General features: G+C 39.6%; 1 protein-coding gene across 8 annotated transcripts in view; it reads right to left on the reverse strand.

The window, feature by feature from the left end:
• The window catches only part of ITSN1 (intersectin 1 (SH3 domain protein)), a 245,535-nt gene that overhangs the window by 132,688 nt on the left and 98,884 nt on the right, over window positions 1-13,963 (reverse strand). For all 8 annotated transcript variants that reach the window (XM_010862262.1, XM_010862263.1, XM_010862259.1 and 5 more), the window contains exons 6-11: window positions 13,780-13,959; window positions 11,973-12,069; window positions 8,550-8,650; window positions 5,346-5,409; window positions 2,354-2,491; window positions 676-791 (exon numbers count right to left, since the gene is read on the reverse strand). In XM_010862262.1, the coding sequence (XP_010860564.1) occupies window positions 676-791; window positions 2,354-2,491; window positions 5,346-5,409; window positions 8,550-8,650; window positions 11,973-12,069; window positions 13,780-13,959 (696 nt within the window). The remainder of the gene's footprint in view (window positions 1-675; window positions 792-2,353; window positions 2,492-5,345; window positions 5,410-8,549; window positions 8,651-11,972; window positions 12,070-13,779; window positions 13,960-13,963) is intronic.

The following is a 13,963-nucleotide window of genomic DNA, read 5'->3' on the forward strand; positions in this document are numbered from 1 at the left end:
GAAGCAGTTTCAGTAAACAAAAAGTAATTTAGTTAAGAGGAGGGCGGGAGAGCTAGCAGTGTCCTCAGCAGGTCGATTATTCCCTGAGCACCTGAAATGCAGCAAAATGACACTGACAGGGTATTTACCATTTTCTCTTGACTCCATAATAAATTTCATCAGGGTGTCTTAGTATCAATTACCATCTCATATTAATAATTCATAACCACCAGAGAATATTTTAATAGTATGATGAATTTCTCATTGTAAATGAGGGTAATTTAAATTAGGTTCCTATTAAATTTAAAATAGCTTCTTGCTATCAAGGAGCTTTCGATTCTATAACAACATGAGAAAACAACAGACGGCAACTTTATATTCTGTTTCTATACTGGTGGTATTAAGTCATTACCTTAAAGACTTATCAATTTTCAGTGCTTAATAGATAACATTTATAAAATTTCTGGTAAGTGTTAAATAGATTTCAATTTCAGAGCTAGAACAAAGGTGCATCAGTACATTCTATACATATATTAAAATCCAAAAAGCATATGCAAAGTGTCTCCTTTCTGACTAAGGTCAGGTAAAGAAACATAGCAATAATGTCATTAGCTAAATACATTTTACCTCCATCTTTGCCCTAGAGACAGAAAATCTCTAACAGGCTGTAAAATTCAAATATGAAGACTGTCTTACCAGGTAGTTTCTTTTCTAGTTGTTGCTGTTCATCTTCCAAAACTGGTTCCTCTGGCAACCTCTGATCCACCGAAGTTGAGGTTATGACAGATATACCACTACCAGATCGAACTCTTCTGCAATTGTGGAAAAAAGAAAATGGTTTCACGTCTAGCTGCCAAGATAGAATTGAGCAAACCATGAAAAACCACCTTTTAAAGACTATGCCATAGAAAATGGAGCAGATGACATTTTTGGTGAGGAAAAGATAAAGATGTGCTCTTCTCCATTTATATAAAGAGTTTTTAAAAAATGAATATCTGAATGTCATCAGACTATGAATCCCAAGTTCATTTAAGTATTTAGAACCATCACAAAATTAGGACAATTTCAAAGGATTAAATCAGTTAACAATCATCAAGTGGTTGGAGCAGTGTCTGAGACATAGTTTCCTTCCTATGGAATATTAAATTCTTCCAAGGGAAGACTAGCAACTCCGCTAATTGTGAGCATCTCCTTTCCCTTTCCAGAATCTCTACATTTGCTCTCTTAATAAACACATGGAATGACTACACTTAATAGTCCTTAAAACAAATCACATCATTTACCAGCTAGTTTCACTTTCCCCATTATCTTTCTCTTTTAAACCAGTCTACCTATCTTCTTTCTATGCTTTCTTTATGTCAGCTTCCACCTTGCAGCTCAGATGGCAAAGAGTCTGCCTGCGATGCAGGAGACCCGGGTTTGATCCCTGGGTTGGGAAGATCCCCTGGAGGAGGGCATGGCAATCTACTTCATTCTTCTTGCCTGCAGAATCTCCATGGACAGAGAAGCCTGGAGACGGACACAACTGAGCAACTAACACACACACACACACATACACATACAAACATACCCACCAGTGTTAAGTGTCTCTTATGATTCTTGCAGCTGTGAGATTTTATGAACAAACTGTCCAGCTACTGGTTTCTTCCTACACCGTGTTCTCAGCTTCCCCGTACTTCATATGTGCTGACCGCAATGGTTCCATGTCTCATACTTTTATGGAGACTTTGCCCCTAATCTTTCCCGACATTGGAGGAATCGGGACAGAAATTCTTATCTGGGCTTCTTTTGTTCTTCTGTGCACTTGTAAGAGCTCAAATTTGTCTTTTGAGTTAAAGCTTTGAGAGGCAGTGGTCTGAGAGGGCTATGCGTACACGGCTGTGTGTGGGTGGGGGATACCAGTCCTCCCAATTGGACTCTGAACTACCCTCTTGACCTCTCCACTGAGATTGTAATTCAGACCAGGATAATTTTCTTTCATTATTTTGCTGATTATAATTTCTACATTGCCAGCATTTTGTTACCTCTGGAATGTGTAGAATTCACAGGCAGAATCTCTGTTATTTATTTTCTATGTGCAGGCTGATGTTTCACTTTAACATTTGGTGAGTTTTGATTACATGGATAGTCTCAAAAGCACCAACTTTGTGATGTTATACCTGATTGTTTTACTAACAGTCTATTTAAGTACTTTAAAGTACGGAACAGGCAAAGATTAACACAAAAGCTGCCTAAGAAGATTCAGTTCAATACATGGAGATTTCATCCACTTGCCAAGAAGAAAAAATGAACATAAGATATACAGCCAACAAAGCCAAGTTTGAAATGAACATACTTAGCACACAATTTCTTATGAGAACCAAATATTCCTTACCTAAAGGAAGGTGGAATGTATTCTGGGGGCAGGACCGGTGGCAGTGGTTGACCAGACATAGCTACATCAATGAGGTGCATAGCCAGGATAAATTCTTCTGCTGTGAGTTTTCCATCTTGATCAATGTCAGAAAGATTCCTATTCAACAGAAAGTTCATTGTAATCTAGTTTCATGAAAATGCATGCTCGTTACTATTCACGAGTGATTTCAATGATCTGTTTTCTCATTCTGACTCTATGCCAGTTGAGTCCTTCTGTACCTCCATTTATAAAAATCGTACCGACTTCATACCACTGTTACAAAGACAAAATGAGACAACCCATCTAGCTGGGATGGTGCTCAGCATTCAACAGATGTTAACTGCGATTATAATTACATGCTTCTCAGTCCTTGCACCCATTTAAGCTATGTCATACTCACATTCCATGTGTGTTTAAACACCACGCTCCACAGACTATCAGGTCAGATACTAAATGTTTAAGCTTTGCAGAACACACAATCACTATCACACTGAATTCTGCTGCTCCAGCAGGAAACTAGCCACAGACAGTATACAAAGAAATGAATGGGCACAGCTGTCTTTACAACAAAACTTCACAAAATCAGCTGCAGACAACATTTAGCTAACTGGACCAACCCCTGATCCAGGACTCCAAGGGTGGGTCTTCACGGCCTCCAACCAGAGGCAAGATGTTTTCTGTTCCTTAACCTCAAGATTTAATCACCACTGTTCTTTATAATCTTAATTTAGGATTAGCTAATTAAACAGACCTTCCCCAGCAAGTCCAAGAATATGACTTTTTAAAAAAAACAACTGGACACCAAAAAGAGAATGCAAGACAACAAAGCTGTTCACTAAGATGTCAACAGAACAGACGCTACACTGAGCAACTAACTGGGCTTTGCTGATGCCATAAATCAAGAAACTCCTCCAAAGTCTGAAATTTCCTCAGGTGGCATAAACTTTTTTTTTTTTAAGGTACAATTTCCGTAATATCCACCCCTTTTATACAGTATGGTTCTGTGAGTTTTGACAAACACAATCAGTTGTATGGCTACTACAATGAAACAGAACAGTTTCATCACTGCCCAAATTTCCCTGTCTCTTTACAGTCACCCCTTCTTTGCCTCCAGATGCTGGTACACACATTTCATTATATGCTAGCATCATGAAAACAACCAACCTCCATAAATGTGAGGTCTTTAGCTTTTATTTCAGAGGGTCCTAGGATACTGGTACACATCCAGACTTCAAGAGGTCTGGATGTGTCACAGAGATAAGATGTTTGCTAACTGGTCTATTATTACTCTAATGCAAAAGGTAGGCTCTTTAATACAAAACAGAAAGGGCCAGGCTGGGCTTGACCTAGAGCTTGACCACTTATGAAACAACCAAATCAACGTGCCTGCAGCAAAATTAGGATCCTAGCAGGTAAGCAGTGCAGACCGGGTTTATCTTCCTGGCAGAATCAATGAATAATGCATAACTGAGAGAGAAACACTCCTGAAGAAACCATTCTAGTTAATATTTAAGTGTAAAGAATCCTACAGGATTTAGGCAATGCTCATCAATAGCTACTAAAAATCATTACAGAGAACCCCCTGGTGGTCCAGTGGATAGGACTCTGCTTTTCCATTGCAGAGGGTACAGGTTTGATCCCTGGTTAGAGAACTAAGCTCTCGTAAGCCACGCGGCACAGCCGGAAAAAAAACAAAAATTAATTACAAAATAGAGAGACATTTGTGTGCCTCCTGATAAAAGTACTCAGTATCATCTCTGATGCACTTTGCAAAAAAAAAAAAATTAAATTTGAATCTGACAAGTGGTTCTCCTCAGATCTGAATCAGTAGTTCTCAAACACTGATTGATTTGGTACAGCAAAGAACATCTGTCAGTGTCTGGAGACATTTCTGATTGTCACATGTGGGGGACGGGGGGGATCATACTACTGGAGTCGGCAGAGGCCAGAGACACTACTTAACCAGCAAAGAGTTATCATGCCAAAAATGTCAACAGCACTGAGGTGGAGAAACTCTACCTTAGATCTAATTTCCAATCTACAGGAAATACAAGAATGAATTAACACCACAAGGGTGCAATCAGCTAAAGGTGGGCTGGAAGAAAGCATAGGACAAATGATCTGGGGGTTTTTTTGGTGGGGGTGGGTAAGGGAAAGGGGAGAATAAGACCAGGGGAAATTTATAGGTTAAAGGAGACTTAAAAGGTGTATCAACCATCTGTTACAAAATATAGATTTATTTTAGTCCTGATTTGAACAAATCAACTATAAAAAATTATGAGACAATCTAAGGAATTTAAACACTATCTGATTAACTTAATGATAAGAATTCCTATTAACAGTTTTAAGTGGACTTTTAGTATTATGGTCATGTAGAAAAAAAATTCCTATGTCTTCTCAAGATACAGGCTGAAATATTTGCAGATGGAAATGATATAATGACTGAGATTTGGCTTAAAATAATTGAAAGAAGGGGAGAGGCAGGACTAGCCATGAGGGGACATTTATTTAGGATGTGTTATGGAGGGATTGGGGGCAGGAGGAGAAGGGGACGACAGAGGATGAGATGGCTGGATGGCATCACTGACTCGATGGACGTGAGTCTGAGTGAACTCCGGGAGTTGGTGATGGACAGGGAGGCCTGGCGTGCTGCGATTCATGGGGTCGCAAAGAGTCGGACACGACTGAGCGACTGAACTGAACTGAACTGAACTGATGAGTTCTTGAGAATTCATTATATTAATCTCTCTGCTTCTGTATTTTTAAAAATCAAAAGAGGGTAGTAAAAGGGACAAGTTTAAATCATTTTAACTACTGAATCATTGTGAGTTAAAACTCACTGAAAAATTAAGCATACTCCATATATCACCCCTTATAAATAACAGTGTCAATCTAAAGACTCATTAGGCCCTATCTATTTAAGAAATAAAATTTCCACTTTATATAAACCAAGGGACTTTTCATTCCTTACCATATTGAAGCCAGCTGAGCCTGTGGTAAACTTGATTGCATAAGAATAGTTCTTGCTTGGGGACCTAAATGAAAGCCAGGAAAAAAAATAAAGATGAATCAGCAAATCTTCACTGTCTAGGAAGATCAGTGTTCTGCACACAGGTACTATGCAATCTCATGCAATCACAGTGCTTTAAACAATATTTGCTATTACCCAATGGGCTTTTCAATAAGGAAATTAAGCCCCAGTGAAAAAGGGAAAAAACACAAAGCATAGCGCCTGGCACACAGCCAATAAATTTTTGTTAAATAGATGTTTAATGAGGAATGAGTATGTAAAAAATAAGAGTTTCAATATATAACCTGCCCTTTGGTCCAGGTGACCATCTCTATTTGTATCAGGTTTTTATTCACAAAGCTGAACTCTCTAAATGCAATATCATCTGCCACCCTCTGCCACCTCCATCATGATGACTATCAAATTTAGACAAGAGTCAGAGAATCTCAAAAGAGGAAGCGACCTTAGAGAAAACTCTTCTACCCATTTCATTATGCAGACTTAAAAAAAAAATTTGCTCATGGTTGCATAAATGGCCAATATCACAGCCATTTCCTAGGTTTGTGATAAAGAATTCCTGGAATTTCAACTTTGCTCTCAAAATTAGCTCTCATTTCTTAAAATACTTGTGTATATATCTTCATTTCTGGCATGAAACTAGCTTTAGATACCAGGAAGCCTACAATGGAAGATTTTGAATGTTTAAATAAACTAGTGTTAAGAAGAGAGCGACAAATGTCTCATGTCCTTCAATGATTTCCAAGGGGTGGGCCCAGGATGACAGGTAATAGATCAAGGAATGCAAAGTGGTAGCAATTATGCTGGGGAGATTATCATGTATAATATTTTGCTTGGTCTTCAGTATACTGGAATGAGGAAAGTTCACCGATCATTTTATTTAGTCTCTAACACTGTATTTAGAGGGCTTCCCTGGTGGCTGAAATGGTGCCTGCAATGCAGGAGACTGGGATTCGATTCCTGAGTCGGGAAAATCCCCTGGAGAAGGGAACGCTACCCACTCCAGTATTCTTGCTTGCAGAATTCCATGGACAGAGGAGCCTGGCAGGCTACAGTCCATGGGGTTGCAAAGAGTCAGATATGACTAAGGGACTAACTCTTTCTTTCACTGCATTTAGAATACTGGCAATATAAAAGTAGAATCAGCATAAGTTTAGTGAAAGCTTTCATTTATACTTGTAACAACACTGTGCCCACTACAGAACTATATAAAACAAAGTTCATATTTCACTTACTTGATAAAAAATGTAACAATAAACTTTAAAAACTAGCCCTGGACCTGGATATCAGGAGATATGGATTCCACTCTTGACTCTTCCACTCTCTAATGACATGTGACATTAATAAAATCACTTTCCCTCTCTAAGAGGAAGTTCTTTCGTCTCTGAAATGAGGGAAATGATCTAGAACGGGAATTGGTAAACCACAGTCCATAGGCGTTCTCCAGTCCTCCAGCTGTTTTTGTAAATAAAGTTTCACTGAAACATAGCTTGCCCATTCACTTAACATATTGTGGCTGCTTTCATACTGCGATGGCAAAGCTGAATAGTTACAACAGTGTATGACTGAAAGCCTAAACTATTTAGTATTTTGCCCTTTAAAGAGAAAGTCTGTGATCCCTATTGTCTTTTGCAATTCTAATATGGGACTCTGTTAAGTCTTAAGGTCAGGTTAAGAAACATTAAACTAGATCAGCAACAGTGAAGACAGTATCTTAGCATAACAGAGCAACCTCCTGCGGAAGCCTGCATTCATGAAAAGAGTACTGGCTTAGAAGAAAATATTAAGGATATAAATGAAATCTCAAGTTCACAAAGCCTATAATGGGTACCCATGATTGGGCAAGGAAGCAGGAATGTAAAGGACAGAGATAATTCAATGAAGTCAAAAGTTTAGTTCAAACAATGACTAAGACTTTTTAGCTTCTGAGATTAGCATATGAATAACCAAATAACACAGTCACTGTTTCAGAATGCAAGGAGATAATAAAATACCTCTTTGAGAAAAGGACTAGCAAGAATAGCAGCTCCAGAATTCTGTGTGCGTATGTTAGTCACTCAGTCCTGTCCAACTCTATGCAAACCCACGGACTGTAGCCACCAGCCTTCTCTGTTCGTGGGACTCCCCAGGCAAGAAAACTGGAGTGGACTGCCATGCCCTCCTCCAGGGGATCTTCCCAACCCAAGGATCAAACCCAGGTCTCCTGCATTGCAGGCAGAATCTTTAACATCTGAGACACAAGGGAAGCCTAGAATTGTACAGCTACTTATATCACTTTGATTAAAGAAGAACTCTTTTTTTTTATGAGTGTATCTTTTAAGACCATGCAATAGTATATACATCAAGTTGGGAAGGAACAGGGGGATACCCATCTAATGAGGTGTATCAGATAAATCAACTCAGGGAATCTTCACCGACTCAATGGTCATGAGTTTGAGTAAGCTCCAGGAGTTGGTGATGGACAGGGAAGCCTGGAGTGCTACAGTCCATGGGTCACAAAGAGCTGGACATGACTGAGCAACTAAACAACACCACCCCTTATTAGAAAGATTTCTGGACAGCATCATAAAATCATTTGAGTCTTTCTGATGTAGACAACAGAACCTTTTTTTTAATTCACAGAGAGCATGTAACTTAACTCTGACCTTTTATACATGAAGAAATAAGATCCAAGTAGGTAAATTGAACTCCAGCTGGTAAGTGGCAAGGCCAGGTACCAAACTCCCCAATCATTCCCCTTTCACCCCGCCCCTGCAGTCATCACTGATTCTTTGAGTAGGCAGTTTCAAGTTGACCTCCAAAGCTGGACTTCAGAAGGTGAACCAGGTTTCCTTCATAGCAGTGTTCCTTTCTAGTGCTTTGATTCGCACACTCGTGGCATTTGGAATGCTGGGGGATCCTTGGTCTAGGTTCTATTACCAAGAAGCAAAAGCCTGAGGCAGTAGAGAATGAAGTAACTGTGGCCTTATCAGTTGATGAGAACTTATCAATCAGTCAATGAGATAAAAGGAACAATGAAAACACTGTTTAGAAAGAAGTACAGGTAAATAGAGCAAAGTCTGGAAAATCTTTGGCCCAATATCTAGAAACAATTTACATTTAGAACGGAGACCATATTTCACTAAATTAATTCTTATGTGTAAATACCTGTTAGGTGTCCACTCATGGTTTTGTCATGACTATTGAAGAGCTGTCTGTATTTCAGCCTGGATGACTGAGGAACAGCCCACTCAGCTGTAGGAGGGACACTGTGGGAGGAAAGACAGGAAAAGAGGGTGAACAGCAAGGACCTGCACATTCCAGTTCTTTAAAAAGTAAGAACTTTCTAGAAAACTAGCTTTAACATTTTATTCCCTTTCTAATCACTATTTCAGAATTTTCCATCATGATTTTTTTCATTTCTTAAGGTTACAACCCTTTCTCTGCATACAGATAAGCTCATTATTTTGAGCTTCCTATTACTTTGAGTAAACAGGACAGACCAAGTGGCTGGTTCAAGTTATACATACAATTAAACTAATTTAAAGGTTCTACAAAAGGATGGAAAATCTCCTAGGAACTGAGGTGATCACAGTAACATCCAGTCTTCTTTTGGTTTTAAAAGCCATGTGGACAGCAAACAAAAGCAACTGCCTTTAAAGGTATTAATTTTTTAAAAATGTTTAACAGTCTTACACCAAAATACATGATGAATTTCCTAATGAGGGGAAGTTATTTCATTCTGAGAATTTACATGCCCACATGTGGAGTTTCCGAGAGAGGAGAGAACACTTCTCGGCAGCGTAGAAAGGAAGGGAAGGAGTTCTGCTTCTGACTGCGACACAGGGCTGGTCTTTCCTGCCAATGTGTAGCACCCCTGACCTCAGGAAACCCCTGACCAGCAGCCAGCTCGGTGTAGATCTCCCTGGTGATCAGTTCCTTAGATCAGTTCCCACACAGTATCACACTGGTTGTACCCACGGTTTGTTAAGAGCCCGCTGTTTATATAGGGTAATTTAAACATGATGATTGAGCTGACAGTAAAAAAAAATGGCATTCCACTTCCAGGACAGATTACAACTAACGCCCCATGTGCAATGTCCTTTCATTTCAACAAAAATATCTATTTCTCACATGTTAAAGTGAATTTTTAATCCTCATTTATGTACTTTATCTGTGTCCTTATTCTTACTATGTACACTGCTTAAAGCACAGAAACTGCTCCCAAACACTTGAAAAGTACTTATAAAAATTTACTGTTTCAAGTTTTATGTATTTCTCTGTAAAATCATTTACCGAGGTCTATTCTGCTGTGCCTATTTCTGCAACAAATCTCTCATTTTAAACTAATATTTTGCAGATTCCAACTCTTCCCAATTTGTCAAGAAGCCAATTATCTCTCCCCTCCACCCCAGGAATGTAGGATATAAAACGCAAAGTGCCTAAGACTACACATATCAAATCATAGTTTTCTGCCAAATTCCTGAGAACGTAAACAGGCCTAAAAAGGCATGATCCAAAAAGTTAGATGCCACATCACACAAACTTTCTAGAAACTTAAGATACTGAAGGAAACTATTAAAAAAAAACAACAACAGTGTTTTTATAACCAAGCAGAATGCTGTAGGGTCTTCCTCGGACAGACCTCTCCCCTCATGTTCTCTGCCTCTCTCTTTTTTCCCTCTGCCTGTCTCTTGTTTGTAGAAAAGCTGTGGTCTCCCAGGCCCCACTTGAGTCACAGAAATCTGGCTCAAGAATTAATGATTGAAAGGATGTGAACATGTAGTGACAAAAGTCACAGTTGGGCCAGGAGAACTGGTAACAATTTAATCAGCAGATGCGCCATACGGCAGTCATAGAATCCTTAGTTCCTCCCTGAAGTACCTAGATAACAGGGTCTGAGGCACATTCCTGACTTGTTTTACAGATGATAAAACTCCACCAAAGGGAAGCTGGAAGCTAAGGACTGATAACATCAACCACCCGCCTCTTGCTGTTGCTGCTGTTCAGTTGCTAAGTGGTGTCTGACTCTGCAGCCCCATGGCCTGCAGCACGTCAAGCTCCCCTGTCCTTCACTAGCTCCCCAAGTTTGCTCAGATTCATGTCTGTTGAGTCAGTGATGCTATCCAGCAACCTCATCCTCTGCCACTCCCTTCTCCTTTTGCCCTCAATCTTTCCCAACATCAGGGTCTTTTCCAATGTGTGGCTCTTTGCATCAGGTGGCCAAAATATCTGAGCTTCAGCTTCGGCATCAACCCCTGTGGCATTGCCCTGGTACCTCACCATCAATTAGAGGTGTGCAGAAGCTGATCAAACACACCGTGACTCCCTTCCTTCACCTGGCCTTTAAAAATGGTCCCTTGTTGGGAGTTTGGGGTTTCTGAGCGTTAGCTTCCCCAGACTCCTTATCTGACGCCTTACAACCTATATTCGACAATTAACCAAAGTTACTAGGGCAAATTTTAAGAACATTTGCCTTAAAGTCAGAAAGACCTCAGTTCAGCTGTTGGCCCTATCACTTATGAGTTACCTTGAGCAAGTCACTTACTCTCTGAGCCTCCTCATTCATAACACAGAGAAAACCATAGTCATCTTCTGGAAGATGGTGAGCATTAAAAGGGTTACTGTGCATAAAGCATTTGACACAGTGCTTTGCAGCTTATGGATTTTCTTTATATTAATTTTTTAAAGGTAATGAATTTTTGAGTTATATTCAACATGCTCTTCTCTTTAAAGAGGAAACATGACTTGATTCACTTAGGAAAGATTCATAAAGAGGACTGAAACAAGAAAAGATGCAATCAATCATTTTTATCTACATCTTCTCATTTGAAAAGTTTTGAGACAGCTTATCAAGAGACTTAATGTTTCATTTTAGAGCAGCATTATGCAAGGGGAAAATATGGGTAAAATAAAAACATAAAAGATAATGGGAACCAAGACTGGCCAAAATACAAGGCAGCAGGTCACATAAGCTTTACCAAAATCGAGCCACATATCCAATTAACAAGAGCTCTTCTCTAACTTGAATAACTCATTTCATAAAAACTGATCTAAGTTTTGCCAACAATCCACACAGGCTTCATAAGATTATCTGAGATAAAATTAGAGCCAGTTTTGACTCTAAGTTTCATATAAAATATTTTATACATAAACTTGTTTATTTTATAGCGTGAGGCACTTCAGTGGCTGTGGCACACGGGCTTAGCTGACCCGAGGCCTGTGGGACTGAACCGCTGTCCCTTTCACTGGCAGGGGATTCTTAACCACTGACCACCAAGGGAGCCCCGACACAGAAACTTTCAAATGACCGACACAAAATAGTTAACCATGGACTACTACATATTTATCATCCTCATGGGAAAAAAAAAAAACACTAAATTTTTTAAGGAAAAGTAGTGTTTCTGATTCTGTCATTGCTACAACAAACAAATAATGAAATCTAGAACATTATCCAGAATTAAGACAAATATTAGCATGCTACAAAATAAAAGATAAGTAAGGAACACGTAGCTAATTCATTTTCAAATTTATGAGTCAATCAGACAACAGTTTCAACCAAAACATCCATTTGCAAACAAGCAAACTTACCTGGCCACATCAAATGATTGTGCCTTCTGTAATTTTGTGTTTAACTGCGACCCTGGGCCAGATCTACTAAAGGAAGAACTCTTTGGCAATGTGGCAGCTGTAAAAATAAATGTTGGATAATTTTAATTCTACAAAAATAAGAAGTTTCCCTTTTAAAAATTAAAATGCATTGTCATCAAAATTTTTTGAGTCATCAAATAATTTCTAAGGCAGAAATTATTTCTCCCTTCTGACCATTCTAGACTCAAAAACAGTCATTCCCTCCTTGCTTCCTGCCCTCTAGCCAAAAATGTTTTCTTGTTCCTTCGTAAAACCACCTTACTAGGTAGTAATGTTTACATCCACAAAGTTGGGCTCTTCATTAAACATTTAGTATCACATTTTATAGTATCTGTTCCTACAGCTGAAGAAGCAATAGCTTAAATAGATAGCTGGCATATTTGTAACTGCACTGAAGCAGCTGAAGCATCAGTTCCAGAGTCAGAGCCCAGAAGTCACAGACCTGTCTCGGCCAGAGGACACGTGATGCCACGGAAGGCCAGCTTCTGCGTCTGAGTCTCATTCAGGCTATGTGTCAGGAGAAAAACTCTGAGCTTTAACCAGCATTTCTCCCAACCTGGCCTACAGCCTTGCAACAATCACCATTTGACACAAAAGAAAACAAGACACGGGGCGTGGATTCACTGTTAACATGGGAAAAATAATCGCAAGCACTTTTTCAGCTGCCATGTCACCTACAGTCATGGTCACCTATGAGAGACAAGCTACCTGTGACAAGAACATCTTAAAAACAAAAGGTCACAGAGACACATCCTGACAGATGTAATAAATCCAGGGGCGTAGGCAGACTCACAGATTAGGCTTAAACCCACACTCCATCATGACTGAATGTACTCAGACTTATCTAAGTACTTAAAAGATCAAACAAGAAAAAAATTTCCATATTGATATGAACCCACTCAGATTTGTTAGACTAAGGCTACCTACATCTACACTTTATGCTTTTCTCTGTTGTCACTGTTTAGTTGCTAAGTCATGTCCAACTCTTGGGAGTCCATGACGTGTAGACCACCAGGCTCCTCTGTCTGTGGGATTTTCCAGGCAAGAACACTGGAGTGGGTTGCCATTTCCTCCTCTAGGGAATCTTCCTGACCCAGGGATCACACTTGAGTCTCCTTTAGGCAGGTGGACTCTTTACCACTAAGCCACCTTTTCTTTAAAGGGAAGAAAGACTTTGAATAAAGTCTCAAAATGAAATTAGCTAAGCCAGACACTTTGTAATCCTTTGTTCAGTTAAGCAAGCATGAAATACTATAAGCTTAATATAGTCATTCATTAGATTTCCTTCCCCTCTATGCCTGATTCATTATACCTCTTCAAAAAAAAAAAAACCAATGTTCTTTTTTTATCTCCCACATAATTCTACTCCTAAGAGATTGGCTTGTTTATTAGCAGTTCATGGCAGCTGAAGAAAGGTAGTAAGTGATACATGGAACTAAAAAGTGTTCAAATGCTGTTCAAACTTGAGCTGCTCTCATCAAGCCCTTGAAAGGGAATTATGCTCTTGGTTTTAGCTGTTGACTTCACTTTTGTGCACAATGGCAGCCAAGGGTATGTAATTTCATGCCCTCTCTCGAGACTAGCTGTTCCCCAAAATGAGACATTAAATGAAAAAAAAAAAAAGATGATTTCTTCTGGAATAAAATACTATGTAAATATAATCCGAGTGTGAAAACAGAAGACTTAATGAGAATGACGAGTAAAATACATATAGAACTTCAGCCTGTGGCTTTAGCAGGTCACATACCAGGATGAGCAAATGCAGGCAGAGGCTGTATGACCGGGGGCGCCCCATTGGCCAGGGGGGGCACCCCTGCTGCAGGAACAGATGACACTAGGGGGGGAGACATCCCAACAACGGGAATGGAGCCCATTGGCACAGGAGCAACAGCGGTCAGCGGCGGCATGCTGGCAATACCTCCCATACCTAT

Source organism: Bison bison, unplaced genomic scaffold (genome assembly GCF_000754665.1).
Source record: "Bison bison bison isolate TAMUID 2011002044 unplaced genomic scaffold, Bison_UMD1.0 scf7180017864481, whole genome shotgun sequence".
Lineage (NCBI taxonomy): Eukaryota > Metazoa > Chordata > Mammalia > Artiodactyla > Bovidae > Bison > Bison bison.